This window comes from Rhinolophus sinicus, linkage group LG04 (assembly GCF_036562045.2).
Source record: "Rhinolophus sinicus isolate RSC01 linkage group LG04, ASM3656204v1, whole genome shotgun sequence".
Classification (NCBI taxonomy): domain Eukaryota; kingdom Metazoa; phylum Chordata; class Mammalia; order Chiroptera; family Rhinolophidae; genus Rhinolophus; species Rhinolophus sinicus.
In genome coordinates, this window is record NC_133754.1 from 85,774,101 (window position 1) to 85,801,394 (window position 27,294).

The 27,294-nt window shown below is 42.4% G+C and overlaps 2 protein-coding genes across 2 annotated transcripts in view; one reads left to right on the forward strand and one right to left on the reverse strand.

Annotated features, from left to right (window-relative positions):
* Positions 1-12,486, forward strand: part of INTS6 (integrator complex subunit 6) — a 93,082-nt gene extending 80,596 nt beyond the window's left edge. The window contains exon 19 of the transcript XR_012495567.1: positions 12,350-12,486. The gene's annotated coding sequence lies outside the window, so the exon portion shown is untranslated. The remainder of the gene's footprint in view (positions 1-12,349) is intronic.
* SERPINE3 (serpin family E member 3) lies at positions 490-27,011 on the reverse strand. Its single transcript, XM_019752159.2, is given in 11 exon segments — positions 490-660; positions 662-768; positions 1,253-1,333; positions 4,859-4,864; positions 11,684-11,784; positions 17,373-17,412; positions 17,415-17,453; positions 17,456-17,560; positions 19,512-19,727; positions 20,639-20,866; positions 26,629-27,011. Coding segments are annotated over 11 exon segments (1,350 nt in total). The 5' UTR covers positions 26,885-27,011.
* Between the last annotated feature and the right edge of the window lie 283 nt (positions 27,012-27,294).

Sequence of the window (27,294 nt, forward strand, 5' to 3'; positions counted from 1 at the left end):
AATAATTGTCAGAGGGGGGAGGGGGAACCTTAAGAAGAATAATTTGAATACTTTTTTCAGTGTAGTTGATGCTAAAGGACTTCTGCTTGTCCTATGTGCTGAAAGCTTGTTGCCTATACCATACCGGTTTTTAGATCGAGGTGGTATAGTGGGAATTAAAATTAACAAGGGCAAACATTTGATTTTTGTGTCATTTCAGCAAGCTTGAGAAAGATCAACAGAAAAAGTAAAGAAATCCAGGTGCATTCATTAGAATATTAGGGTTGCTGAGTGTCAGAGAACCACTACTTGGCTACTCTAGTAGTCTGAAGGAACTACCTTTTATCCTATAATTCCAAAGTTAGGCAACAATGGAAAAAGCATTTATCATTTATTTTACTTGCATGATTTTTCTAAGTCTCACCAGAAGTGGAAACCTGAATTTTAAAATCTACATCAACTACAAATGAGCTGAGAGATAAGGGGGGAATAAAAATCCCACGGAGGATATTAGTTTCCTTTGTAGTTATAAAATATTCCCCTTTCTCCAGTTATACAACACAGCAACTGGGAAGCTTCTGAAGCACCATAGAAACGAGCTACAGGGAATGCTTGATTTAGGCCGCAGTGGACAAATGAACCCTTGTTGCTAGAGAGATGCTGATAAATATTTAATTTATCGGAATTTTATAAAAAATACTGTAATACCTGTGTTGGGTTCTCTCAGGAAAAAGAATGGTCGATCTGCTTTACAAATAGGAATCCAAGACCTTTTCAGTAACAATAGAGCTGCAGGAAAGGTAATAGAAGAATCCCATTGCATTTTCTATTCATTTGAGGAAAGCCACAATTAAAATTGGGTATGAAGTCAGTTATGTCCCTTGATTTTTGAAGAACTAAGAGCATTCTAATGATATTCAGATTTATGACGGGGTGAAATGGGGGAAATTAAAAGGAAAAGATACCACTTAGTGAATGCTATGTCAATTTTTTTTTAACTATTCCATGGAATAAATTCCTTAATGAAGGTAATTATCAGAATGACTCTTCCTTTTTTATGGGGATGATGGTACAAATTTTCAAAATTGATAGCTCTTCCATCAGTTTTCAAAAACTTTTTTCTCTGTTAACATTTCTTTTTTTAAAACTGCTATATCACATCAGGACTTGGGGTTTCCGGTGGGAAGTTTTAGAAGTGTGAAAATTGAACTGGATTAACCTAATCCAGGCGGCAGTGTGACCCAGTGTCGCTGACTTCCCGTTTTGAGCATACCTGTAGCTGCAGATGCTTTAGTGCCTTCCTCTGAAACCTCAATCTTGACTTTGTGGATCGCTTCAGAAACATAAAATTCATCTTGGCCCAACCCCAGGAAATAAAAATGTGAATTGCTAATTGCATTTTTGATGCATTTAGTTTAGGGATTTGAGTACATTTTTAAAGAATGCACAGTACTTAACTGCTGCTAACTTGGTAGCTAGGGAGAGATTTGTTTGGAAAATTCTTAAGGTACAATATTTTATGCAACTTTCAAAACCTCAATTTTGATACGTTATCTAAAAATCTAATATTCGGAGCTGTGCCTTATTGTTTCAATAGTCATTTTAAAAATAGTTTCTAGTTAATATTTACATCTTATCTTCAGCCAGTATTTCTAAAACTTTGGTGGTACAAGAATCGCCAGAGTATGTGTTAAAATGCAGATTTGGGGGTCCAGGAATCTGCATTTTCAAGCTGAGATGCTGTACCTTGAATGCCATATTGGACTGTTTTAAGAGCCACTTTTAATGACTAAGTCAGAGGTTTGCACTATGGGCTTTAAAAGGCATAATTCAGTGTATTGAGACTGTGTCTAATGCAGGACTGCACTCTGTATATCAGCTATGCAATTAACTTGCTTCATGGGCTAGAGCCTGCAAAAAAAAAAAGAGAAGTTAGAACTAGAATAGATGGCTGTGTGCTAACAATTTCAAAGATAAGCCTAGCAAATAAGACTATGAGTGATAAGTTAGGGGAATTGACAGATTTTTGCAATTTAACCATTAATTTTAAACAACTCTCCCCAATGAAATGGTACTTGACCCAATAAAGAATGAAAGGTAACAATCTTTAGAACTAGAAGAAACTTAGAAATCATTCTGTCCAATCTTTTCATTTTAGTATGTTATTAGTATGTCAATTCAGGTCACACTCTTGCTAAGAAGTAGAGTTGGGCATATACAGGTTTTCTGACTGCAGTGTCCATTTCCACCCATCCCTCCACACATACCCTACCACCTTTCAAAAAGTACTCCAGTCAACATGAGCATGCCCCTGGAAAGGCACCTGTTGTATGAGTCTTACTCATTTTGGTGTTTATGTATTTTGAAGCTTCTTTTGTTTTAGACTACTTAAATTGTTTTGCATTTTCATGCACATATAAGGAGATGGCAAATGAGGGTCATGAGAGAATATAACCAGCCCACAGTATAGAATATGCAGCATTTCATCCATCTTGTAAATTAGGTGTGCACAGGAAATTGTGAGTTGGCTGATTTCTCTGTAAGGAAGAGTTATTTTCCAGCATCATTGAAGGGGACCAGAGAGGGCCAGAGAAAGAGAAAAAATGGAAGCATTCACCTGGCATCACTTGTCCTAAAACCAGAGAAGAATCTGATTATTTTAGTATTTGGTCTTTTTCTGCAGATCTTTCAGAAAAGAAATTTTCTATAATTGTGGATAAAGAATGGTTCGTTGATGGTCATGAGAAGGTTTTACTAATCTGTGACTTCATTACTACTAATATTTTAAATAAATGGTAGTGAAATGCGCAGAGGTTCACTATGAAACCCTTTATCAGCTAAAATACAATAAACGTGTATGTGTTAGAGTCCAGGCACCTTGGCACATGTGAGAAATGGGACCAGTTGGTATGAATGAGTCCAGTTAGATGGGTTTGGCTATTTCAATTTCTTGAGATTGCAACTGATGAGTTTCATTTTAATAGCTTTTCTCCCTCACAGTACAGGAATGGTGCAATAATTGTTATTTACATGTTTGCACAGCCGTAAGCCAAGACCCATAACCTGTCAGGCCCCAGCGTCCACATCTCTTAAATTTCATCTCTGGTAAGAGTTAACATTTCAGAAGACCAACATTTGTGATCAAAGTAAGAATTCAGAACAGTTATTTGGCATAAGTGTTTTGGGTCACTAAATATGTCCTGACATTGTGACATGACTCAGCAACTTGATCTAAGTGCCATGTCATAAAAATTGTGCTGTGACCCTTGGGGGGAAAAAGAATTAAGGAGTCATCTGTGGGTTTGTTTTTCTTCTTGCTTTCTCTTGTATCACAGGTACTTTCATGCTTACTTTTGTTAAGCAGCTATTGATATGCAATTAATGAAATCAACCTAAAAAGGGGCCAAGCACAAAGGGATTCTCCTGGCTTTGGTCTCATCCTCTCCTGCAGTGTTAGCAGCAGCTTGATGCCATTGAGGTCACACAACCTATTTTCCGAAAATTTGTTCCCAAGATTGTTTACAGGTGCTAGTAAAAGGGTTCCCTGGTTAATTCAAATGGGAAATGCAGGTTGAGTAGTTTGACGCTTTTGTTTTTAGTAGAGGACTTCATAGAACCGCCAATTTGCTAATGTTGGTTGGTAGTGAGTCCTACAGGAGGACTATAAAATGTGTTTAACGATGGAACCATCCACACCCTCCCCTTTCTCCAAATTTACCAGGTTAGCTTTCTGGGGAACACAACTCTGGGAAACCAGCCTACCATAAACCCGTTACTCATACATTACATTTTAATATCCAAAGCAAATGAGTATGGTTCTTCCTTACTCTCCCTCCTGGCATTAGTCTCTACTCTTCTATTACATCTTCTAACATGTTTACATGTTAACCTTACTTTTTAGATTGTTACCTCTTAGGAGGCAGAAGCTGTCTTACTCATTTCAAATATTTTGTACTTTACTCAACCAGTATAACTGCTTCTGTGTAGTAAATGTCGGATGAATGAGTACTAGATGCTGCTCACACTGCACATGTGTTTCATTTCCTCTTAAAAATAGCGGCCTTACTGTTCTTTAATCTGATTTCACTTGTAAGGAAATGTTGGCTGGTATCTATAGAACCGTAGGGACACAGGACAGAATGGGTCTTGGGTAAGTCTCATCCAAATGATTGTTTCATTGGCCCTTCCCTTTGGTCGTGGAGACCATCATTCTTTGTTTGTGGTTGGTTATACTTTCAAAAGGTTTAAGAGTCTTTATAACATGACATTGTGTAAACACAAGATTACAAAATGTAAATCAATGTCCCTGCATTTGATCATCAGCTTCACATAAAGCAGGATAAACATATTTTCTTTGTCTTTTGTCTTTAAATTATTATTACTTTCTATTGGAAAATTCAGTGGCTTAAAAAAAGTTATCACCTGAATTTACTTCTAGTTTCTCATCTTTTTATCACTTAGTTTCAAAAGATGGAGAGTGTATCACATAGCACCCAGCCAGGACACATAGAGCTAAAAAGAATCTGAAATGGCTCTGAAACTAGGCTGTGATTAGTTTCTTTCTCCATTCTTCTCTAGCCCCCTCCTCACACCTTTCTTTCTCTTTGCCCTAGCTTTATTGAGTTATAATTGACTTATAACTCTAAGTTTAAAGTGTTCAATGTAATTATTTGAGATATATATCTTGTGAAATGATTATCACAATAAGATTAGTTAACACACCCGTCACCTCACATAGTTACAACTTTTAAGTGTATTATCTTTTAAGATCTACTCTCAGCAGCTTTCAAATATAAAACACAGTATTGTTAACTATAGTCACCATGCTGTACATTACATCCCCAGGACTTATAACTGGAAATTTGTACCCTTTGACCACCTTCACCTATTCCTCACCACCACCACCCCTCCCCTGGCCCCCAGCATATAACAATCTACTTTTTAAGATTTTTTTAGATTCTACCTATAATTGATACACAGTATTTGTCCTTTTCTCTCATTTCACTCAGCATAACACCCTTAAAGTTCTTCCATGTTATTGCAAATGGCAGGATTTCCTTCTCATAACTTCTTTATCCATTCATCTGTCAGTGGACACTTAGATTTTTTCCATGCATTGTTGTAACTTATGCTGCTATGAACAGAGGGGTGCAGATGTCTCTTTGCGATAATGATTTCATGTCCTTTGGCTTTATATCCAGCAGTGGAATTGCTGGATCATATGGTAGTTCTATTTTTATTTTTGGGGGACACCTCTGCACTGTTTTCCATGGTGCCTGCACCAATTTACATTCCCATCAACAGTGTACAAGCATTCCCTTTTCTCCACATACTTGTCAGCATTTGTTATCTCTTGCCTTTTTGATAATTATTCTAACAGGTGTGAGGTGATTTTGTGGTTTTGATTTGCATTTCACTGGTTTTAGTGATGTTGAGCACCTTTCCATGTACCTGTTGGCCATTTGAATATCTTCTTTGGAAAAATGTCTATTGCAGATCCTTTGCTCATTTTAAAATTGGATGATGATGGTGATGGTGATGATGATGATTTGCTGTTGGGTTATATGAGTTCCTTATATATTTTGGGTATTAGCCCCTTAACAGATATGTGGTTTGCAAATATTTTCTCCCATTCTATAGATTGCCTTTTCATCTTGTAAGTTGTTTCTTTTGCTATGAAGAAGGTTGTAGTTTGATGTAGTCCCACTTGTTTATTTTTGCTTTTGTTGCTTGTGCTTTTGGTATCATATCCAAAAAATTGCCAAGATGAATTTCAAGGAGCTTCTTTTCAATGTTTTCTTCTAGAAGTTTTATGATTTCAGATACTTAAGAGTTTAACCCATTTTGAGTTAATTTTTTGTAAGTGGTGTAAGATAGGGGTCCAGTTTCATTCTCTTGCATGTGAATATCCAGTTTTCCTAACATCATTTATTGAAGAGACTATCTTTATCCAGTGAGTATTCTTGGCTCCCTTGTCAAATTCTTTTTGACTGTATATGCATGGGTTTATTTCTGAGGTCTGGCTCTGTTCCATTCACCTTTGTGCCTGTTTTTAATGCCCGCACCAAACTGTTTTGATTACTGTAGCTTTGTAATATAGTTTGAAGTCAGAAAGTATAATGCCTCCAGCTTTGTTCTTTCTCTGGATTGCTTTGGCTATTCAGGGTCTTTTGTAGTGCCATACAAATTTTAGGATCTTTTTTTTTTTTTTTTTTTTTCTATTTCTGTGAAAAATACCATTGGAATTTTGGCATCAATTGTGTTGAATCTGAGGATTGGTATGGTATAGACAGTTAATAGTATTAATTCTTCCAATTCATGAACACAGGCTATCTTTCCATTTATTTGTGTCTTCTTCAATTTCTTTCATCAATGTGTTGTAGTTTTCAGTGCGGAGGTCTTTTACCTCTTTGATTAAATTTATTCCTAAGTATTGTTGCTGATGCAATTGTAAATGGGATTGTTTTCTTTATTTTTTTCCCCCAGATAGTTAACTGTTAGTGTATAGAAATGCAACTGATATTTGTATGTTTTTTTTATATCCTGCAACTTTATTGAATTTGTTCTAACTAATTATACACCACCATTACAATTTTAGGTAATTAGATTTTGACTATATACTTACCACTAACAGTGATTTTGCACATGTTTTTATAATGTTAATTAGCATTAAACATTTTCAGCTTGAAGAACATTCTTCAGTATATCTTATAAGGCAGATCCATTGATGATGAACTTCCACAGCTTTGTTTGTTTAGGGATATCTTTATCTCCCCTTTCATTTATGAAGGACAGCTTTGCCTGGTATATTATTCTTGGTTGACAGGTGTGTTTTTTTTCTTTTAATATTTTAAATAGATCATCCCACTCTTTCCCAGCCTGCAGAGTTTCTGTTGAAAAATTCATTGATCACATTACGGGGGTTCTTTGTATGTAACTTCTTTCTTCTCTCTTGCTACTTTTAAAATTCTTTCTTTGTCTTTGACTTTTGACAATTTAATTACAATGTGTCTCAGTGTAGCCCTTTTTTGGGGTTCAACTTATTTGTGATCCTTTGGGCCTCAAGAATCTGGATGCCCACTTCTCTCCTCAAATTTGGGGTTTTCAGCCATTATTGATTTAAATAGACATTCAGTTCCTTTCTCTTTCTCTTCTCCTTCTGGAATTCCCATAATGCATTATTGTTTCTTTTTTATGCATGTCCCCCAACTCCCACAGGCTTTCTTCACTCTTTCATCCATTTTCTTTTTGCTCCTCTGACTAGAAAATTTCAAATGACTTATCTACTTTATTGATATTTTCCTCAGGTTGGTTGCATCTACTGTTGAAGCTCTCTTTTGAATTCTGCAGTGTAGTCATTGTATTCTTCAGCTTCAGAATTTCTGTTTTTCTTTTTTGTTGTTGCTTTTGATGGTTTCTATTTCTTTGTTTAACTTCTTATTTTGTTCATGCATTGTTTTCCTAATTTTGTTTAGTTGTCTGTGTTGTTGTCATTTACTAAACTATATAAGAGGATTATTCTGAATTATTTGTCAGACAGTTCATAGATCCCCATTTCTCTAGGGTAGTTATTGGAGTTTTCTTAATTTCTTTTGGTGGTCCTCTTTTTCTTTTCCTGATTCCTCTTTATTTTTGAGTTCCTGCGTTGGTATCTGTGCATTTAAGAAAGCAGTCTCCTCTTCCAGACTTTACAGGCTTGCCTTTGACCTCCACCAGTCAGCTGGTAGCATTCTTGGGCAGGTGGAGCTTGCTGGTGATGTCTGTATTTGAGCGAGGCCATTGAGTATGCTCTGAGGTTCTGGGGGATGCTGCTGGTGGGGTTCTGTGATTGGGTGGGACTGCTGCCTGGCTCTTCATTTGGGTAAAGTTTCTGGCTAGGCTCCACAATCAGGTCGCACCACTAGCCCTGCAATCAGCTTTGGTTGGGTGAGTTTTCAGGCTCTTCCCTGGCAGGGTGGTGCCAAGATTTGATGCCTTGAATGGGCTGTTATGGGCTGAGCTCTGCAATTGCTCCAGGTTAAGTGGGGGTCTCAGGCACACTTCCCAACTGGATGGTGCTGCTGGCTGGATTTAGGTGGGGCACAGGCTGTGCCCTGAAGTTGGGTGGGACTCTAGGCTGGGCTCTCTGGGTGGGTAGTGCTGTACGCTGGTCCTGTAGCTTGGTAGTATTGTGGGCTCGGCTCCAAGGCTGCCCACTATTATTGATCAGGCTCCCTGATTATGTGGGGTCAGGGGCTATGCTCAACAGTTGGGCAGGGCTGCTGGCTTGACTCTCCGCCTAAACAGGGCTATACAATGGGCTTCTTGGCTCTCTGGGTTCTCTGGCCAGGCTTCCTGACTGGGCGTGACTTGAGATTATGCTCAGCTGTTGGGTGGGGCTTTAAATTTGCTTCCTTGCCTCAGTGAGGTGGTAGTATGGCTCAGCGACTGGGGACCCAAATCAGGCAGAGCTGCTAACCAAACTGTCCAGATAGGGCCACTGGCTCCTCTCTGCAGATGGGTTTTGCTGCTGGCTGGGGTCTTTGCTGAGGTGCCACTGCAAACAGGAACATGCTTACTGTAAGCCTTGTCCCCCACTTCTCCATTTCTCTCTGATCCCCAGTGGTCCTTGTGAGGCGAGACATGAGGGGGCCTGCCAGGAAGCATCCTGTAACTCTGGGTGCGCTGGATGTCTACCTTGGGCTCTCTTTTCCCACTGGAGAAACTGTAGGCCCGGCGGGCATTGTTGGTGCAGTGCTGTGTCAGCCGGGAGGAGGCGTGATGCAGTCAGAGTGTGGCCATTCCTCTTACGCTTCTAATACAGTCCTTCTCTGTGTTTCAGAGGAGTGCTTCAGCCTCACCCTGCGTTCTGGGAGTTTTACAATGGTGACTTGCTTGTGCACAGTTGCTAGTTGGTTTTCTTGGAATGGGGACTGACCTCAGAAAGGACCTATGTCACCATCCCGATGACCGATTGCAGAACAGTCCTCAGGTGTGGCGCAAGTGAATCACTGTACAGCCAAACAACTATGGGTGGTTTGCTGTAATCACAGGAGCTCGTACATCTTACTGAGCAGAGATTGGAAACTAATTACTTCCCTATAAAAGTCAAGAATAAAATAGTTTTTTTAGAGTTTCAAGTTCGTGCACAAGGAATATTTCTTGGATTTAGGAAGCATGGTTTTGTATCAAGCCTGCTGATCCTAGAGGAAATGGGATTCATCAAGAAGTGCGTCTCTAGCGAGTATCTTTAGTGTAAGTGAAACTGGGATTACTCTTAAAAGCTTCATGATAGGTAGGGTCAAGGATGCTTGAGGAGAAAAATTATACCCTGGGCCCAGTGGGGCCTCGAAATGTTACTGAGTAAGTTCTTCGGGCAGTGAAAAAGGATTTGATGCCATGAAGGAAGAGATAGGGGAATTTTAAATGGGGAAGAAGAATTTGAGTGAAATGACTCTGGGCTTTGGAACCAAATGAAAAGAAAAGGCCACATGTTCCGCTGTAGTGGTTGAGCTTCCATCAATAGTACAAGACTGCGTGGTCACCTCGTGTTAATTGTAGGAAGGGAGGCCAGCATTTGCTGATCACTTACTCTCTGCTGATAGTTTGCTGTATGTTAAAGAATTTGATTTCCACAAGTAAGACGTGAAGGGGGTGGTAGCTATCCCATTTTAGGAATGATGGAGCTGTTCCTTAGATTTAGTGGCTATGTCTCCAGAATTAAGTCAATAGCTCACTTGGGCACAGAAGTGACTAGTCTATTGATTATGTTTAAAGAAGGGCCACTAGAAAGCAATACTTTAGTTGGCAAACTTTATCTGTAAAGGGCCAGATATGAAATATTTTAGCCTTTGTGGGCTATATGGGGTCTGTTGCAACTGCTCAATTCTGCCACTGTTGCAGGAAAGCAGCAATAGATCATTTGTAAATAAGTGGAAGTGGATGTGTTTCAATAAAACTTTATAAAAACAGGTGTTGGACCACCATTTGATAACTCCTACCTTAAAGGAACAAAACTTTATGGGAGAAGATTGTAAGGCTGGTGTGTTTTACCCGTAGGAAACATGAATGCAAGCTTTATACTTGGCACATGGTAACTGCTTAATAATTATGTAAGAAACCAGATCCATGAGCCCATATTTCTGCTGACTTAAACAAATACAAGTAGACTTTAATTGCATTTTTAAAAATGAGGTTGGGTATCTAAAAAAAGGTTATTTTTAAACTAGGTTAGATCTAGTCAGAGGCCCTTAAGGGCTTTGGAAGTCTTTATCGGTAGGGAAGCTGCACAGTGTGGGTTAAGCTCAGTCCTATTTGAGGGCGCAGGATTGATGGCATTTTAAAATGTACTTCTAGGACATAACAGCAGAGAGAGATTTAAGAATGATGAAGGAACAATCAATGAGTCATAGTGATTAATTGCCCGTAGAGTGGTGTGGAAGAAAAGGTCAAGAATGGCCCCCAAGTTTTGAACTACAATGATCTCAAGAAGGATGGTGTTGACATCAACCAAGATGCCGTGGCTGAGCTCCAGAATTGCAAGAGGACACTGTGATCGGATTTTTCACGTTATTAAAGATAGAGTGCACTCGAGTTCTTCATCCCTTGCTCTTTCCGTGACCTCTCGTCTTCCTCTGCAATGTCAGATTATGCCTGTGTTACCAGGGAAAGTTTCTGTTTGAGTCGTTCAACCAAGTCAACAATACTTACTTAGCATCCACTGTGTGCCAAGCCTTGTCAGAGGCACTGCACCCACATACTTGACTATCGCTTTGCTTATTTCTTTGCACGTTTAAACAGTGAGTATGGAGTTGGTGCATTTTAAAAATTCTAGAATGAATTCTTCCTTCTGTGTTCTATTTGATAAATCTCTGCCAGTTAGTCTGTTTGGTCACATCTAAAGCCCAAGCCAAGACTTCTCTTGCAGACCAAACTCCCATATTTTCTGTGATTGCTTAAGAAAGAAGATTCTGAGCAAAGAAGCAGGAAACTTCTCTGTGCTGTAAGTTCTAGCATTCAAAATAGAGATTCTCCAGCTCATCAGGAAAGGAAAACGTCAGGGCCAATGAAAATGCCTGCTACAGTGTCATCTTCGTACAGATAACTTACTACTATCTATTTACTATTTACTACTATCAAATCATAAGAAAACACAGCTCCTATAGTAATAGCATGTCTGCTGTGGGCAGAGAAATTTAATATGGACTCTGGGAAGGAGATAATTTTAGGGCAAGGTTACAGGTGCATAGGTAATTTGAAGAAACAAAGTTGGGTGGATGAGGAAAAGTTTCAAGGTTAGCTCATTAGAAGAGGACAGAACAGGTAGAGGGCGGGAGGCAGAAACAGGGTGATTGTGAGGCTGGCATGACGGTGGGAAGTCAGAATCCATAGCTGTGTTGCTGCACCAATGGCTCTGGCCTGCTCCTCGTCATGATGGGCAGAGGGAGGGCGAGTTGTAGTGTGTCCTGTGGTCATTGGCCTTATCTGAAGGTGGTCTCTGAAATTGGTACTTACAGATTAAAAGAAACCTCCTCCCCCACCGGAATTTGACTTATCAGAAGCAACACATTCTTATGAAAGAAAAGCACCTTCTTTATTCTTTTAAATACTATTGACTCTGGCTGATTGCCACTGAAGGCTCTGTAGAAATGAGAATTCCTTAATCAAAATATGATAAAACTTCCTATGAACACAATGCGAAAAAGTTTGGAAGAACTGTTGTTACCTGAAATTCCTTTCAAGTTAGCTTTGAGTGGATCAAAAAGATCGGTGACTCCCCAAGAATTTAAAATACTTTTTAAGTCAAAATGATTTTGGATCCTAAATCTGAAAAACAAAAACAAACCATCAACTTTCATTTAAAATTTTCATTCAATTTGTTTTCATACACACCCTATGACATCCAAACTCCCAACTTGGAAGTCAGGGCTCTCCAGGCTCATTTGCAGCTTTATCTTTCATTGTTCCTTCCTGTAAACCCTACTTACTGAATAATCTAACCACACAGGGCTCTTCCCACCTCTGTACTTTTGCTTCTGCTGTTCTTTCTAGGTATCCTCCATCTCCCTTGATGGCCTTTGAATCACTGTCCTTTCCTCTAAGCCCACTTCAATTGTTATCCCCTCTTTTTCAGCTGTTTTGCAACCTTTGGCTGTGAAAGCCCCATTCACACTTTGTTCCACTCATTTGATACATTGAATATTTTGCTTCCTATTACTGTTACTTATGATATTATAAACTACTTGAGAAGAGAGGCAATCCCTCTCCATTTTTTATTTCCTAATAATTAACATTTACTCAGTGCTTCCTATGTGCTAGGCACTAAGAAAAGTATTTTATGTGGATTGTTGTACGATCACATAACTACATTATTATTATCCTCATTTTACAGACGAGAAAACTGAAGCTCAAAACGTTGAAGGAATTTGCCCAGGATGACATAATGAGTGTGCAGTGGGCTCAAGTCACGTCGAGGCTGTCTGAGTGCAGAGCTTGCCATCTACACTTCGCTACCTCCCACCTCGTGTGGCATCTCGCACATAGTAGGTGCAGAAAAAAAGTTGTCGACTAATTGACAATTAATAGAGTCTCATTTAATATGTTCATTTTATTTTATTTTTTTCCGACTCAATATGTCTATATTTGATAAGACATATTTTCATGTTTGCTGTGTGCAGTGTGTGCCTTCGACACACAACAGGGAAGGAATGCAGTTAAAGCTTTGGTTTTCCTAGCAAGTCCTGAGATCTAGAAGAATCAGCACACTAACTTCGCAATATTTCCCCAAGGGCAAGTTATTTAAAATTTTACTGTTGAAGCAACTTTAAAAGGTTGCTGACATTATTTTTCTTTAAACATAAAAAAGTTCAAAATGAAATTTAGATCGTCTTTTTCTATAATCCACGTAGAAATGGACAAGATCATTTCATGTCAAAGGTCTTCATTGCCGTACAAGACAATGTGACACAACTTTTTTGTTTTGTTTTGTTTTGTTTTGTTTTTAAATCAGTAAAAGAAACTGGGTCTTAGAAGCTGCAATGATCTAAGCAGCAGTAAGTTTGTGCATTTGTCCTTTTTGTTTTTGTTTAGATATGTTTAAATTATCACATGGCTGGCACGCCTCATTTGCATGAAATTCTGTACCATACGTACTAATTTAGTAAAGTTTACACCCCTCCCATCCCAGGAAAAAAAAATTACTATGGAAGATAATTTTCATTGAAATCTAACCAAACTTTGTTAAACAAAAGTATGAGATTTTCTCATAAAGGGGTTTTGGATCTTCAGAATAGTTTCTAGAAAAGGTACATGCTTTCTCCAAGCCAATGCTGACATTTCTCAAAAAAATTTTGGACCACCTCTTCTGACATTTTCTTAAATACTTAAAACACATTCTTTGAAGACGCTTAATGCTGAGATATAGCAGTTAAGAATATGAACTCGGGAATCTAATGCTGGGGTTTGATTCCTGTCTCAGCCTCTTACTAGCTGAGGGACCTGGGACAAGTTACTTTACCTCTTTTGGCCTCAGTTTCCTCATCTGTGTGAAGATTAAGTGAAATAATGCTTGTAAAGTACTCAGAACAATGCCCAACACAGCTCATGAACTTTATTGTTACCATCGTGATTTTATTGTTTCTCAATGATACCACACATGAGCTAAGGGATGTTTGCAGCCAAGTATGGCAATTATGGTAGGTGATAAAACTGGGTAATATAATTTTTAGTAACTAAAGATAATAGTAAAAGTGAGGTATGATTATAAAAGATGAGTGATTTTTCTTTCTTTCATGGCTATGAAGGCCTGTCCAGAAGAAATGCTACAAAAAAATCTTGAGTTTAAAAAAAGCACCCTTTGCCAAAACCAGACAAGGATAGCACAAGAAAAGAATACCATAGGTCAATGTCCCTTATGAATAGATAAAAAAATCCTCCACAAATACTAGCAAATTGAATCCAGCAACATGTAAATCACACCATGACCCAGTGGGATTTACCCCAGAAATGCAAAGTAGGTTCAACATATGAAAACCCATCAATGAAAAACACCATATTAATAGAATAAGGGACAAAGGCCATATGATCATTTCATTAGATGCAGAAAAAAATTTGACAAAATCCAACACACTTTTATTAACACAAAAACAAAAACCATTCAACAAATTTGGGATAGAAGAAAACTTTTTCAACCTGAAAAAGGGCATCCACAAAAAACTCACAGCTAGCATCATACTTAATGGTCAACAACTGAATGATTTCCCTCTAAGGTCAGAAACAAGACAAGGGTATCTACCATTTCTATTTAACCTTGTACTGGACGGTATACAAGGCAGTGATGAAAGAAAATGAAATAAAATGCATCTGGCTTAGAAAGAAAGGGGTAAATCTACCTCTTTTCAGAGATGACTTGGTCTTATATACATATAGGAAATCTGAAGGAATCCCCCCCCCACAGGAAAAAAAAGAATGTTAGAGCTAATAAGTGAATTCACCAAGGTGACAGGATATGAGATCAAGATACGAAAATCAACTGTTTCTTTATACTAGCAATGGACAATCTGAAAATGAAATCCCATCTATAATAACATCAAAAGGAATAAAATACTTAGAAATATTTAGAAATAAATTTAACAAAAGCAGTGCAAAACTTGTTCACTGAAAACTAAAAAACATCACTGAAAAAAACTAAAGAATATGAAAGATGCTGTGTTCATGGATTGGAATATGTAATAGCGTTAGAAAACTATATTCCCCAAATTGATCTACAGATTCTACACAATCCTTACCAAATCCCAGCTGCCTTTTTGGCAGAAGCTAAGTTGTAATAGTTCTTTACATATTCTGGATACTAGTCCCTTATTAGATATATAATTTGTAATATTTTCTCCAGTTTTGTAGGCTGTCTTTTCACTTTCTTGATGGTGTCATTTGAAGCATAAAAGTTTTTAATTTTGATGAAGTTCGATTAATCTACTTTTTCTTGTGCTTTTTTGTGTGATGGCTAAGAAACCGTAGCTTGACCAAGGTCATGAAGATTGATGTCTATGTTTTTTCAAGAGTTTTAGCTCTTATAATTAGGTCTACCACCCATTTTGAATTCATTTTTGTCTATGATATGAAGTAGAGGTCCAATTTCATTCTTTGCATCTGCTATCCAGTTGTCACAGTGCCACTTATTGATAAATCCCACTGAATTTTCTTGGAACCCTTGTCAGAATCAGTTTACCATAAATGTATGGGTTTATTTCTGGACTTTCAATTCTATTCTATAGGCATAAATGTGTATACTTTTGCCAGTACCACAGAGTTTTGATCGCTGTAGTTTTTTAGTATGTTTAGAAATTGGAAGTGTGAGTCCTTCAACTTTGTTCTTTTTCAAGGTCATTTTGGCTGGCTATTCTGGGTCCCATGCATTTTCATATGAATTTTAGGGTCAACATAGTGTCCAAAAGCTTTTGCTCTTACTAAATGAAAAATGGAGGCTGACCATACGCTGACTTTAGAGCAGGTCATATTAAATGATGAAGGAATGATTTGCAAAACTGGAGGTAAATTCTTGCTCAGAAACTGAGTTGTGTCTACCGTGGTCCACAGTTTTGTACCCAAATTCAGACCTACAGTAGCTTTAATTCTTTCTCTACTTATTCCCTAAAAGCTAGTTGGTTTGTTTGTTTTTTCTTTAACTTGGTGAGCTTTGCTCATGAACTAGTCTCATTTCCCTAAAAACTTCTATCCTTTTTGGATAGCAGTCTTGATAGTCTTAGGAAGATTTAAAAAAAAAAAAGTTATCTTACCAGAGGGTAAGGGGGGGATGGTAGGAGAGGGTAAAGGGGGTCAAATATATGGTGATGGAAGGAGAACTGACTCTGGGTGGTGAGCACACAATACAATATATAGATGACATATTGTAGAAATTTTACTCAGCACTGTCATCCCAATAAATTTAATTTTAAAAAAAGTTTTCAAGATGAAGTCAAGTATTAACTAATACGTGCATTACTATTATCTCTGGTTTCCCGTCCCTTTCTTGTCCTCTAGTGTTTTTCAGGGTTATTCCTTCCAGTTTGTGAGTTCTAAAAGCAGAATTTGTGACAATGGAAAGTTCTCAATGGAGCTGGGCATTTCCCTGGGGCCTCTTCCTCACATCAGCTGCTGCAGGATGAGGTCACCCATGTGTCTCCTAATTCCAAAAAGATTTGTGGCAAATTTCTACACCAGATTGCATTTCTTCTCTACTTTTAACATTGAAAGCTCCTCTTCCTTCACTGAACTTCCCTCAAACATAATGGAAAGAATTGTGTTGCTTCTGGTCTGTGCCAGAGAGATCTGTTGAAATATCCAGACTTCGTGCTTTGATTTGGAGTCCAAATATTTGGTGTGGAGAGATAAGCTTTACGTTAGAATTAAATTCACCTTCTGCCCTGGCTATGCCAGATGCCACTTTAGACCTTGACCCTTAACTTACTGGGTCTCTCTTTGTGTGTTTTTATTCTAGTGCCCGGACTTATTTTTAACTCCCCGAGGGAGCACTGCCAAAGCGTCTGGCTCAGCACTGCGGAGAGCCTGATCAGTAAGGAGGGCAGTGGGAAGCAGCGTGAAGTATCCACATGCGGACAATGAGCCCTCGGACAACAGTCCTCACTTAATGCTGGTCTACAAATGAATTATAAATGTACTCTGATATTAAATGTGCTGGAAAAGCTTACCATTTAAAGGAGTTCAATGAGGAATCTTTTGTAAAGTAGTGAGTTTAACAAATAGGTTTTGCTTTGGGCAAGCCAAATCCAGCCCCATCATTTAAGTTTTTAACAATTTGTATTTGTACCTATTGGGGTTTCTTAAAGAAAGTCTCACCTCTATTTACTTAGAGGTGAAAGAAGGAAAACTTCAGCACAGAGATGTAAAGTCTTAAATTTGTATGCCTTAATTTGGCTCCTGATTAGAATTACATCTGTATTTGTTCAGTTACGTAAGCTATCTCACCTCTGGAAAGAATCTTTGAAAAATGACAGTTGTATACGAGTACTCTTAGAATATGATAGGATTTGGGGTACATTCTCCCAAAGTAACTGCACTAACCTTCTTTTCCTGCTCAGACAACTGGTTGTGGCATGAAGCTGAAGTGGGGTCCTGGGGGGCTCTAGTCTGGCCCAGTAAAGGTATGGTATCCCCTCTTGAGAAGACCCCAGGAAATTAGTTCTTTTCACTGCGTCATGAGCTAGTCAGCAGTGATTCTGAAATAGACCTAAACTCTAGGGTAACTCTCCCTGGCCTAACCTCTAGGGGTGCATGAGACAAGCTGGCCGAGTGGTTAAGGGCAGACTCTGGAGTAAGACTGCCCGGGTTCTTCAATCCAGACCAGGCCACCTGGATTAGGCTGCAGAGCACCTGGTGAGGACAACGCAGCTGCTTACCTGGGCAGGAACGTGTCCGTCCTGGCTCTCCTCAGGCTGGAGTCCAGATGTGGATGATGCTGGCTGTGAGATGGGGCTCAGTGGGGTGTCTTGGTCACAAGGCAGCACCAGGAGTAGACTCGCTGTACTTCCCAGATAAGCCAGCTCCAGTACCTCCATCTGATGGCCCACAGGGTCCTGGTACTGGCCTGGAAGGTCAGTGGACGGGGGTTAGATCTGTCCCAGGAGCCAGGGGGACCACCAGTGCCAGACCCTGGGAAGGGCCAGCTCACAGAACTAAAAACAATACATTTTATTAACAGGGTGTCTACCTCACTCTCAGGAAGCAGTTTAAGACCAAAGATTGTTGGGTGCTGTGGTCACCTTTTCTGGTCTTAGGACCATAATCTCTAAGATACCTTCACAATGTTTGAGTCACAGGGCCCGCAGTGGCAGGACATGGTGGGGCCTATGACACACGGGAGAACCATGGGCCCTGTCTTAAAGGGGCAGGTACTCCAATCCTGGCCTATTGTAGCCACGTGGGGACCCAGGCTCTTGGTGCCAGATCTTCCTATATTTGAACAAAAGTTGTAAACCCAGATGTCACATGAAATTTCTCAATTCTTAGAACACTGCATAGGACAAACACAACATAATTTGACCTGAGGACAGATAATTTATACCCTGTGACATAAGCAAATAGGTCCTCTGTTGGACAGCTGGGAGTTTGTGGGTAATGACAATGGCTGGCCACAGACAAGTGCGGCCCATTGAGCAGAGCGTAACTGCAGAAGTGTCTAATGGGACAGGTGGCAGCGGACACAGATGGCCAGAAACAGGGAGACCCAGCAAGGGTTGCCGGTGAATGCACAGGCAGCAGCCAGACCCAGTGATGGGGCAGGAGGGCAAGTAATATGGAGCCATCCAGGCAGGCTGAGGAGACCTGGCTGCCTCCGGGAAGCTCCAGGCCCCATCCCTTCCCTGGAAGGATGGCGAGGCCTGGGTCTAGTGTTGGGGGCCAGCAGAGTTGGCTGGCCACTCAGGCAAAATCTTAAACTCAGTGAGGAAAGGCAGGGGCATGGTTCACACTCCTTACTTTATCTGTCCAAACAGTAGTTGCTCAGCCTCTGTTACGTGCCAGCTACCGTGCAGTGCATCCTGGGAAGCACAAGAGCATCAGGAAACACCAGCCAGTGTGCAGCTAACAGTCAGCTTACCCACCACGAGTCACAGCAGCAACAGGCAGGTGTTGGGAACAAGAACTGCACTACGTCGTAAATGTACATTTACTTACCCAAAGGCGGTGTTCCAGTCCCATCTTACTTGACCTCTAGTAATGATTATTGGTCGAATAAACAAATGAATAAATTCACTGAGCGCTCACAATATGTCCTGCATGGACTCAAAGCATGGACTCAAAGCAGTTTTCTAAATGCTACAGTTTCTAAAACACTGATTTAAATCTCATTGCCTTTTTCTGAGATGAGAACATTGTTAGTCCCACAATGGACTAATGGAAGGAGACAATGGACTAGTGGAGGGAGCTGAGCCCCGCCAATGAGGGAGAGGAGGTGTGAGGGGCAGGGCAGCGGGGTCCCTTCCTCTCTTGCCTGCTGGGGCCCCACAGAAGTGTCCACACCACACACCGGTCTGCGGGGATGGGGGCACTCACTGGCATGACACACCACCCACCGTCCGGGATGAGTGACCATCAGGCAGGGTGGGCAGGCAAAACAATTGTATTTCAGGACCATGGTACTTTCAGTGTGAGCATGCTTTCAAGAGCCTTTTAGACACAACTCTCAACCTTCTATCCTTTGTCAGCACCAAACAGTGAAATGGTGTTCAATTTATGGGACTACCTGCTGGGGGAGGGGGTTTGGTTCAAACATTTTTGGTTTCACACTAACTCCTCCATTTACTAAGTGCAGAGGGAAATGTCAAGCATGAAATGGGTTTCTCTTCCCCATCTGCTTCCTGCCTGTCCCTTTGAGTTTCACAGCTCCCTGATCTTTCCTTATTCTACACACTGCACAGCAGCAGGAACCACAGGAAAAGTCAGCCTGACCATTTAAGAGCAGAGACCTGGCCTCTCCTGGCCCACATTGCTTCCGAGGGTCTCTCACTTTAGACGTGGCTGGTGGGAAAGAAGCTCGCCACAGCTGACCTCGGCCATTTGGTACATCACGGGGGCCTGGAGGACAAAGCCCTGTGCACAGGTGAAAGGCGGGAGCTGAGTGTCCGTGGAGGAGAATCTCTGCCACCAAGCGCTTTGAAACGACATGGTGCCAACAAGCACCTGCTGAGCAAATGCTGCTCCACCTTGGTCCCACGTCCAGCCCCCTGGGCCTTCACCTGCAAGCAGGATAGCGGCTGTGTGGCTGATGTCTGCGTACATGCTCGGAGGGCGCCGAGGCAACCCCGAAGTTGGGTTTTAGCCTGCTTGTTCGTACCTATTCGCTGCAGAATCGTGTTTATAACGAGCTGTTGCTGAAGACCAAGCTTTAATTCTCTCCTGAACAGGTTGGGATGCTCTGGCTGGTTCCGGATGGTTCCATCTGGGGCTGTTTCCCAGGAAGCATTAGGCATGCGCTGCTCAGGCAGAGACCCCTGGGAGGGGCTGAGTGCTGTGCTGGGAGAGGCTGCACAATATCGCCTTCGCTGTACCCCATCCCCCAGCTGCCGACTGCTGCACCTCATGCCTGGCAGGGCTTTTGCTTAGACAACAACTTCCAGGGTCCCCAACCATCCCTCAAGGGGTGGGTTTTGTTTCAGGCCTTTACTTATTTAATAAGCACATACATTGGGCTAGGCTCTGTTCTAAATGCTTTCATAAACCCTCACCAACTCCGTCCACCAGTTCTCTTGTTATTCCCAGTTTTACAGACGGGGGACACCAAGTCTTGGAGAGGTTGTCCAAAAGCACATACTGTTAGTGGGGAAGCTACTATCCACACAGTTGCCCAAGACAGAAACCTTAGATTTGAACCTAAGCAGCTTGGACCCAGACTCTGCACGGCTGCACCAAATGCTCCTCTTTCTTAGAGGACAATCGCCCTGGGGTTGAGAGCAGCTAACTGTGACCTTGGCCCCCTGGCAGCACAATGAGCTGAGACAGGGAATTTTTAAGTCAGGGTAGGGTCTCCCTAGAGGACAAACTTCTGCTGCAATTAAAGGAGGCCCAAGGACCCATCCACATGGTTTCTGACAAGTAATGGGTGGTATTCTCTTTCTAGTCACCTGACATGTCCTCATCGAGGTGGACAATTTTCTCTTTCCTGGACTCTGTCTGGAAGCCCAGTCCTTGGTCTGGATGGTGGTGCTGTTGGGCTCACTAAGGTTGGCGGGCTCCAGGGTGCAGTTGCTCCACCAGGAGACCTGCTCCAGAAAACAGGGGGAGAGCGACATTCCTGCTTGCACAAAAAGGGTGCAGGCCAGCTCCATCTTGGTGCCTTGCCTGGAGTTGCGTAGCTTGGCATAAATAGCATGCAAGAATTGTCTCACCGTTTGGTCTGTGAGAAAGGTGGATAAATTGATAATGGTGTGAGTTGGGAGTTAGCACAACTCTGTTTGCACCCTGCATTGAAATGGGGCCCCATCAATTCCTGTTTTATAAGGTTCATCTACCATATACAGTCAGTTTTGTCTAGTCACAGCTAAATCACTCGGGAATTAGCCTGGACTCACAGATTACAAGTTGGGGGGAAAACATGCCAGCTCTGAAAGAAATCAGGCTGTGATTAAGTTGACTAGAAAAACACTGTGGACATCCCAAGGCTATTTTTCCGTAACTTCTTGATTCAGAAATGTTGAGCAGTGCTAGAGTAGCGGGCTGGGAAAGCTGCAGGTCTGGTGTGCAGTGCGGTGGGGCTTCAAATATTTATGAAATCAATTAACACTGATAGACAGTAGCCAGGGTGTCAGGTGGTCAATCTGTCTTGTACAGGGCCGAAAACCCATCCCCACAACTGCACATCACAAGCCTGAGTGACATTTGGGTGAAGGCTGTTTTAGAATTATGCTTTTAATTGGAGAAACACAGAGGAAAGGTAAGAACACGTCCCATCCCCCACTCCCTTGACCCCAGCAGACAGCTCATGTTATTAATGTCGGCAAGTGCCTGCAAGAAGGCTGAGGAAATAATAAGCATTTGAGAGAGTTGATAGTTTCCACGTTGTTGGATGGCGGCTTGACTTCCATTTATTTACTGCTTATACAGGAGATTGCTTCCTTTCCTCCATAATCAATAGTGGATTTCTTTTTCACTCTATCATTCACGTCTGTGGTTTCTATTCTCTCCTAGGCATCAGGAGCTGGGGTGAGGCCTTACCTACTGCTGAGTCAGAACACAGCTGAGTATCCCAAGCTTTCTGCTCCCAATACATGCAGGCTGGGCTTTTCCAGCAGTCAGGTCCGCTTCCTGGGCAGGCTGGCTCTGAAACATGGCCCTTCCCTTGTCGCCCTCACCAGTGGTTCCTTCCTCTTGGGCACAGCTCTGTGGCTGTCCACAAATCTCCTCTGAGGCTCATGATTTGTACCCTCTTCCTGCACCACCCTGACCCGGCTGTTTCTCTCAGGACACATGTTAGGATGTATTTCTGAGTTGGCTTGGGGCCCATCCACTCTGACACCCTTCATGTCACAGAGGCCGGGCCATGAGGCAGCAGGAGACCCCCAACTTGCCTGGCCAAAGTTCTCTGAGGGTGGGGAGGGGGGACATGGGCATCCAGGATAAACCCTGGCCAGGGCCCCCAGCCACCAAGCATGGAACACAGTTTTGGACAGATTTCACTCGTCCGTAAACTTTTACTACTAAAACTGCTTCTTAGAATCTACAACTGCAATGGAAAAAAAAAAAAAAAAAGCTCAGTATATATATATATATATATATATATATATATATATATATATATATATATCTCGTGAATTACAGCCTAACTCGAATGCTTGCCTTTTATTTTAGTGAGAAAAGAAAGGAATGAAAAAACACCTTATAATCACGTTTTCCTCTACTATGTACTTACAGAATCATGTTCCTCTAGAATGCTGACTGTCTCCAGGGGCGACCTGAGTCACTTCTGTGGCCCAAACTGTAGTGTGACCTTAGGATGGTCACAGAACTCTCCTCTTTGTACCCGCATCCTCTGGCCAGGGGACCGGCCGTTCTTTCAGCTGGACTCAGCAAAGCACTGGAGTGAATTGGCTTGAGAAATCTTTCCTCCACCTGAGCCTGGTCTGCCCCTGCTCCTCTGCACACGGGAAGAGCTTTCCTAGACGGTGTCGGAACATACACGGCCAGAATAAAAAGTAAGGAAGGGTGACGGTGTTCCCAGACTGTGCCAAACGCTCTACATTCGTGATCACGTTTAATTCTTTCAACAATGCCGGGAATTAAGTGCTATTATGATTCCCGTGTACAGATGAGAGAGCTGCGCTCACACAAATGAGTAAACTTGCTCAGTGTCACCAGCTTGCAGGAGGGGGTGCTTCACTGCCCTCCTGCCCACAGGTGAAGGACAGGTGGGCTGGGGCACTCTGGTCCTGTGCTCGAGAGAGCCTTTCCCTCTTGGAATGAATGTGGGCACGAGGCACATGGAGCACAAAGCCTGCGATTTTGCCTTATTGCTGTGCGCTGCCTGGGGCCTTGTTGGCATCAGGGCAAAAGGGGCGGATGTGAGTGATTACCAGTGCTCATCCCTGCAGCACTGGAACGAGAGCCCTGCCACTGCTGCCTTCGTTCCTCCCGGCCTCCTGCTCCTTAAAAGCCATCTTTCTTGCTAGACAGGGGCTACAGAGTCTACTAGAATGTCGGGCAGGAAGGGAGGCAGGGGAAAGAAAACCATGGCGGGGTTGGGGGGCTGCCACGCATCAGGAATGTCTGGGGAAGGTGTGGGGGTCTGAGGAGAAGGTCCCTGGGATGGGCGCAGAGTGAGAGGAAAGTGCTAGAAGAAGAAGCGGTATCTTCATGGGTCCTGCTGCAGACCAGTCTTTTAACTCGCTTGCGAGGCCGGCATGGAGGGTGCCTGCCTTTTTTAACACATTTGCTGAACCAGCCTTCTTGAATGTGACACTGCATCTGACAGGTCCTGACTTTGTGAGGTTCATGTACGTATAAGGTTCATATTCTCAAGCTATAAAAACCATTGTTGTGATGCTGATCGTTTTAATTGCCTGAAAATTAAAAGAGGGTTAAGTTTGGGATGATGTCCAAAGGGTATGGTTGGGCTGAGCAAGTAACAGGATACCTCTGGGAAAACTAGAGGAGACAAGGTGCTTATCTATTTATGCAACTGCTCAGTGGCTTTGGGTGGGGCTCAGGAACGGTGGAAAGAACATAGGATTTGGAGTCAGGGAATCTGGAGCTTGAATCCTGGCTCCACTACTTGCCCGTCGGGTGAGCTGAGTCTTGCCAAATCATTAACCTCTTGTCTTATTTGTAAAATGGTGATTATTAATGGAGACCTAGAGATTGTATGTGGTTTCTATAGGGATCAAATGACATCATGACTGTAAAAGTGAAATCCACTCCCATCATCAAACAGAATTCTCTCCAAGGCCACCTCCATCTCTGAGGCCTGTGTTTCTAGCAGGATTCTTGTGCTTGATTGAAAGCTGTAAAATGTTCTTTATTAATTTATGTGGAAAAGCGATGGAAATCCCTAGAAATTATAACATCGGGAAATTGTATGTTTCATGTAGTGAAAACAAAGGTGCTCTCTGGGGATACCACTTGTGTCCGTTCTGAATCTCGGGCTGTGTTTGTGTGAGCAGCAGGTGGGAATCCTGGCAAAGGTCCTGGTTGTCACACATTGATGGAAAACGCAGGGAGAAGAGTCCTCGTGTCCCACTGCAAACGTGGCTAGAGCGTTCTGTTCATTAAACAGGAACAAGGCCCCAAGACTCTGGGACATGCTTTAATGCTGAGTTTTACACATGGTTTATTGGTCTGTATTGACTAGGAAAAGAAAGACTGGGCCAGGGCATGTGGTGGGCCCTGGTGGATTGTTTTAAGTAGCACACACCTGATTCTCTGAGCTATCTTGGGGTAAACCAGACTACAGAGGTATTCTATTAACCAGAACTCTGTAAGTGGTCCAGTCCTGTTTATAATAATTAACCATGACCCCATGAGATAATAAAGTAGTTTGTGAGTAAGGGGGGAAAAAGGTAGGATTACGTTCCACAGAGTTTGGCTATTAAGCATTCTTGACATGGTAATTCTTTTTTTTTTTTTTTAAGATTTTATTGGGGAAGGGGAACAGGACTTTATTGGGGAACAGTGTGTACTTCCAGGACTTTTTTCCAAGTCAAGTTGTTGTCCTTTCAATCTTAGTTGTGGAGGGTGAAGCTCAGCTCCAGGTCGAGTTGCCGTTTTCTAGTTGCAGGGGGCACAGCCCACCATCCCTTGCGGGAGTCGAACCGGCAACCTTGTGGTTGAGAGGATGCGCTCCAACCAACTGAGCCATCCCGGAGCTCAGCGGCAGCTCAGCTCAAGGTGCCCTGTTCAATTTTAGTTGCAGGGGGAGCTGCCCACCATCCCTTGCGGGATTTGAGGGATTGAACTGGCAACCTTGTGGCTGAGAGCCCACTGGCCCATGTGGGAATCGAACCGGCAGCCTTCGGAGTTAGGAGCATGGAGCTCTAACCACCTGAGCCACCAGGCCGGCCCCGACATGGTAATTCTTGAATGGGCTCCATGGAAACCCTGCTAATCATATTTGGTTAACCAGGTACCATGATTGTACCTGACAATGGACAATTGACCGCGATCAATCCCCTCTCTCTGCAGAATAGCTACACCTGCATTTCTCACTTTCCTCTTAATCCTGATCTCTCGGAGACCCTGTTTTAATTTAGGCTGAAATGCCTGCCCCTCTGTCGTATTTCTATTTGTTCTTCATAATCCCGTTCAGATGTCATGTCTTCTGGGGAGCCTTCCTGATCGGCCAGTGGACTAAATCATCCCCCCTGTACTAACTGATTTCAAATAAATACTCTTCCCTGCATGAGAGTGTATTTCTATATGCATCGCCTTGTGAGACCGGGCTGCTTGTGCTCAGAGTTTCCTTCTAGATCTGAATGCCGAGCTCCTGGCACAGCACCGGCCTGCAAGGCAGGCGCTCAAGAGCACTTGATGAATTGCATTGCACTGAATCTCATGTGGCTGAAAAAATAGCTCCATGGCTATGTCCATTTCCGTAATATACTTGCTGGGAAAAATTAAGCTCGATAAATTGTGTTTGTCTTTGGTTATCCCCGAAGAGAAAATACATTTGTCTGTTGGCCAGCAGGATCACGAGAATTGTTTTGGCAGGGGACAGGGTGTGGATGGAGGTAGAAGGGAAGCACAGCTCGTACTTGTGGCCTGACATCTTGAGTGCTATCTTTTCCTTGCCACCTCAAGATTCTAGCTCAAAGGAAGTTCTCACTAAGACTGTGTTGGTATTAGTTCTTGTACTTAGTAAAAAAAATGTTAACTTACACAAATGTAACTCCCATCATTATTTATTGTCAATTTATTCTAAGACAGAGAAAAAATTATGTGGCTGAGTGTCTGTGTTAGCATGAAGTTGGTAGGTTGCTACCAAGGCCAAACATTAAGCCAGAGGCCTTGAGGGTAGGCCAGGTATGCCTGACCTGGCATTCCTGAGGCTCTTGCCACTGCTAGTAGAATCATTCTAAAATACATAATCAGAGAAACATGTTGGTAGATACAGCACTATCTAGAAGTCACAGATTTATGTAAGCAGTTTGGTCAAGGGTATGGGCTCTGGAGCTACACAGCCTGGGCTTGAGTCTCAGCTCTACCACTCACTGGCTGTGTGACCTTTGGCAAGTTGCTTAAACTCTCTGTGCCTAGTATTCATCTCTAAAATAGGGATGATGATATAATTACCTTCCTCAATAGGGTGGTTGTGATAATTAATTAAATTAATATTTGTGAGGCGCGTCGAATATGGCCTGGCATCTCGTAAGCATTGTTAAATGAAATGGAAAAATTGCCATGGGACCTGAAGTTAAAAAGGAACTGTAAAAAGCAACAAGGGTAACCACAATGTGCAGTTTAAATGCCTTCTGCTACATTCCTGTCAAGTGGTCATCTTTCTCTAGGTGCCCACGACTGACAGCATGGAGTGCCCCATCTCCCGAGGCAGGAGGAGTGGGAGAGCAAGGAGGAGAGTGAGTGTGAGTGTGAGAGTGAGCATAAGAGTGAGTGTGAGAGTGACAATGAGAGTGAACAGCAGAGTGAGCAGGAGAACGTGCAGTCTCCTACCCTGGGTGGTATAACCCAGGGACTCTGCCAGCTGCCAGCCAGTGTTCCCTGGGGCTCCAAACTCCACCATCTCCAGAGGGATGGACACGCTGGCAGGAGAAATGACAACATTTGTTCCATTTCTGTCTTCTGCCACACTCGGGTAGAGGCGGAGTGCAAACTCAGTCTTCAGCAACGTCAGGTCCTCTGGGAGGTTGCTGTTTCCTTCATGGAGGCAGGAATGCAGGAGGAAGAGAGTGAACAGGAGAGGCCGCATGGAGGCAGGGAGGGATCCTGCAGTTCAGAGGGAAGAGACGCAGGGTGAGGCAAGAGACTGTCACATCCTCCCCAGAATGGACGGGGACATCCCTGCTCTGTGCGTAGGGGCTGAGAATGGCTCGGGGGTGTGTGTGCTCATTTAACAAGCAGCCCCAACTGCTTTACTGCATCGTGTGTCTGCACTAGAAGCCGTCTCTGTGAAGCCAACCTGTGAGTTGGAAGACCTGTAGTTTAGGGCTGCTTCTGTTCCTCACTCGATGTGTGACCTTGGCCAAGGTCCTGGTCAGATCAGAAGCAAACCATTATGTTGAAAAAGAAATGTAAGAAGGACATCCTACTCATTTTCCTTGGTACTTAGCCAGCTTATAGCTGTGCCATGTCTATCATTAATAATAACAATAACAATAA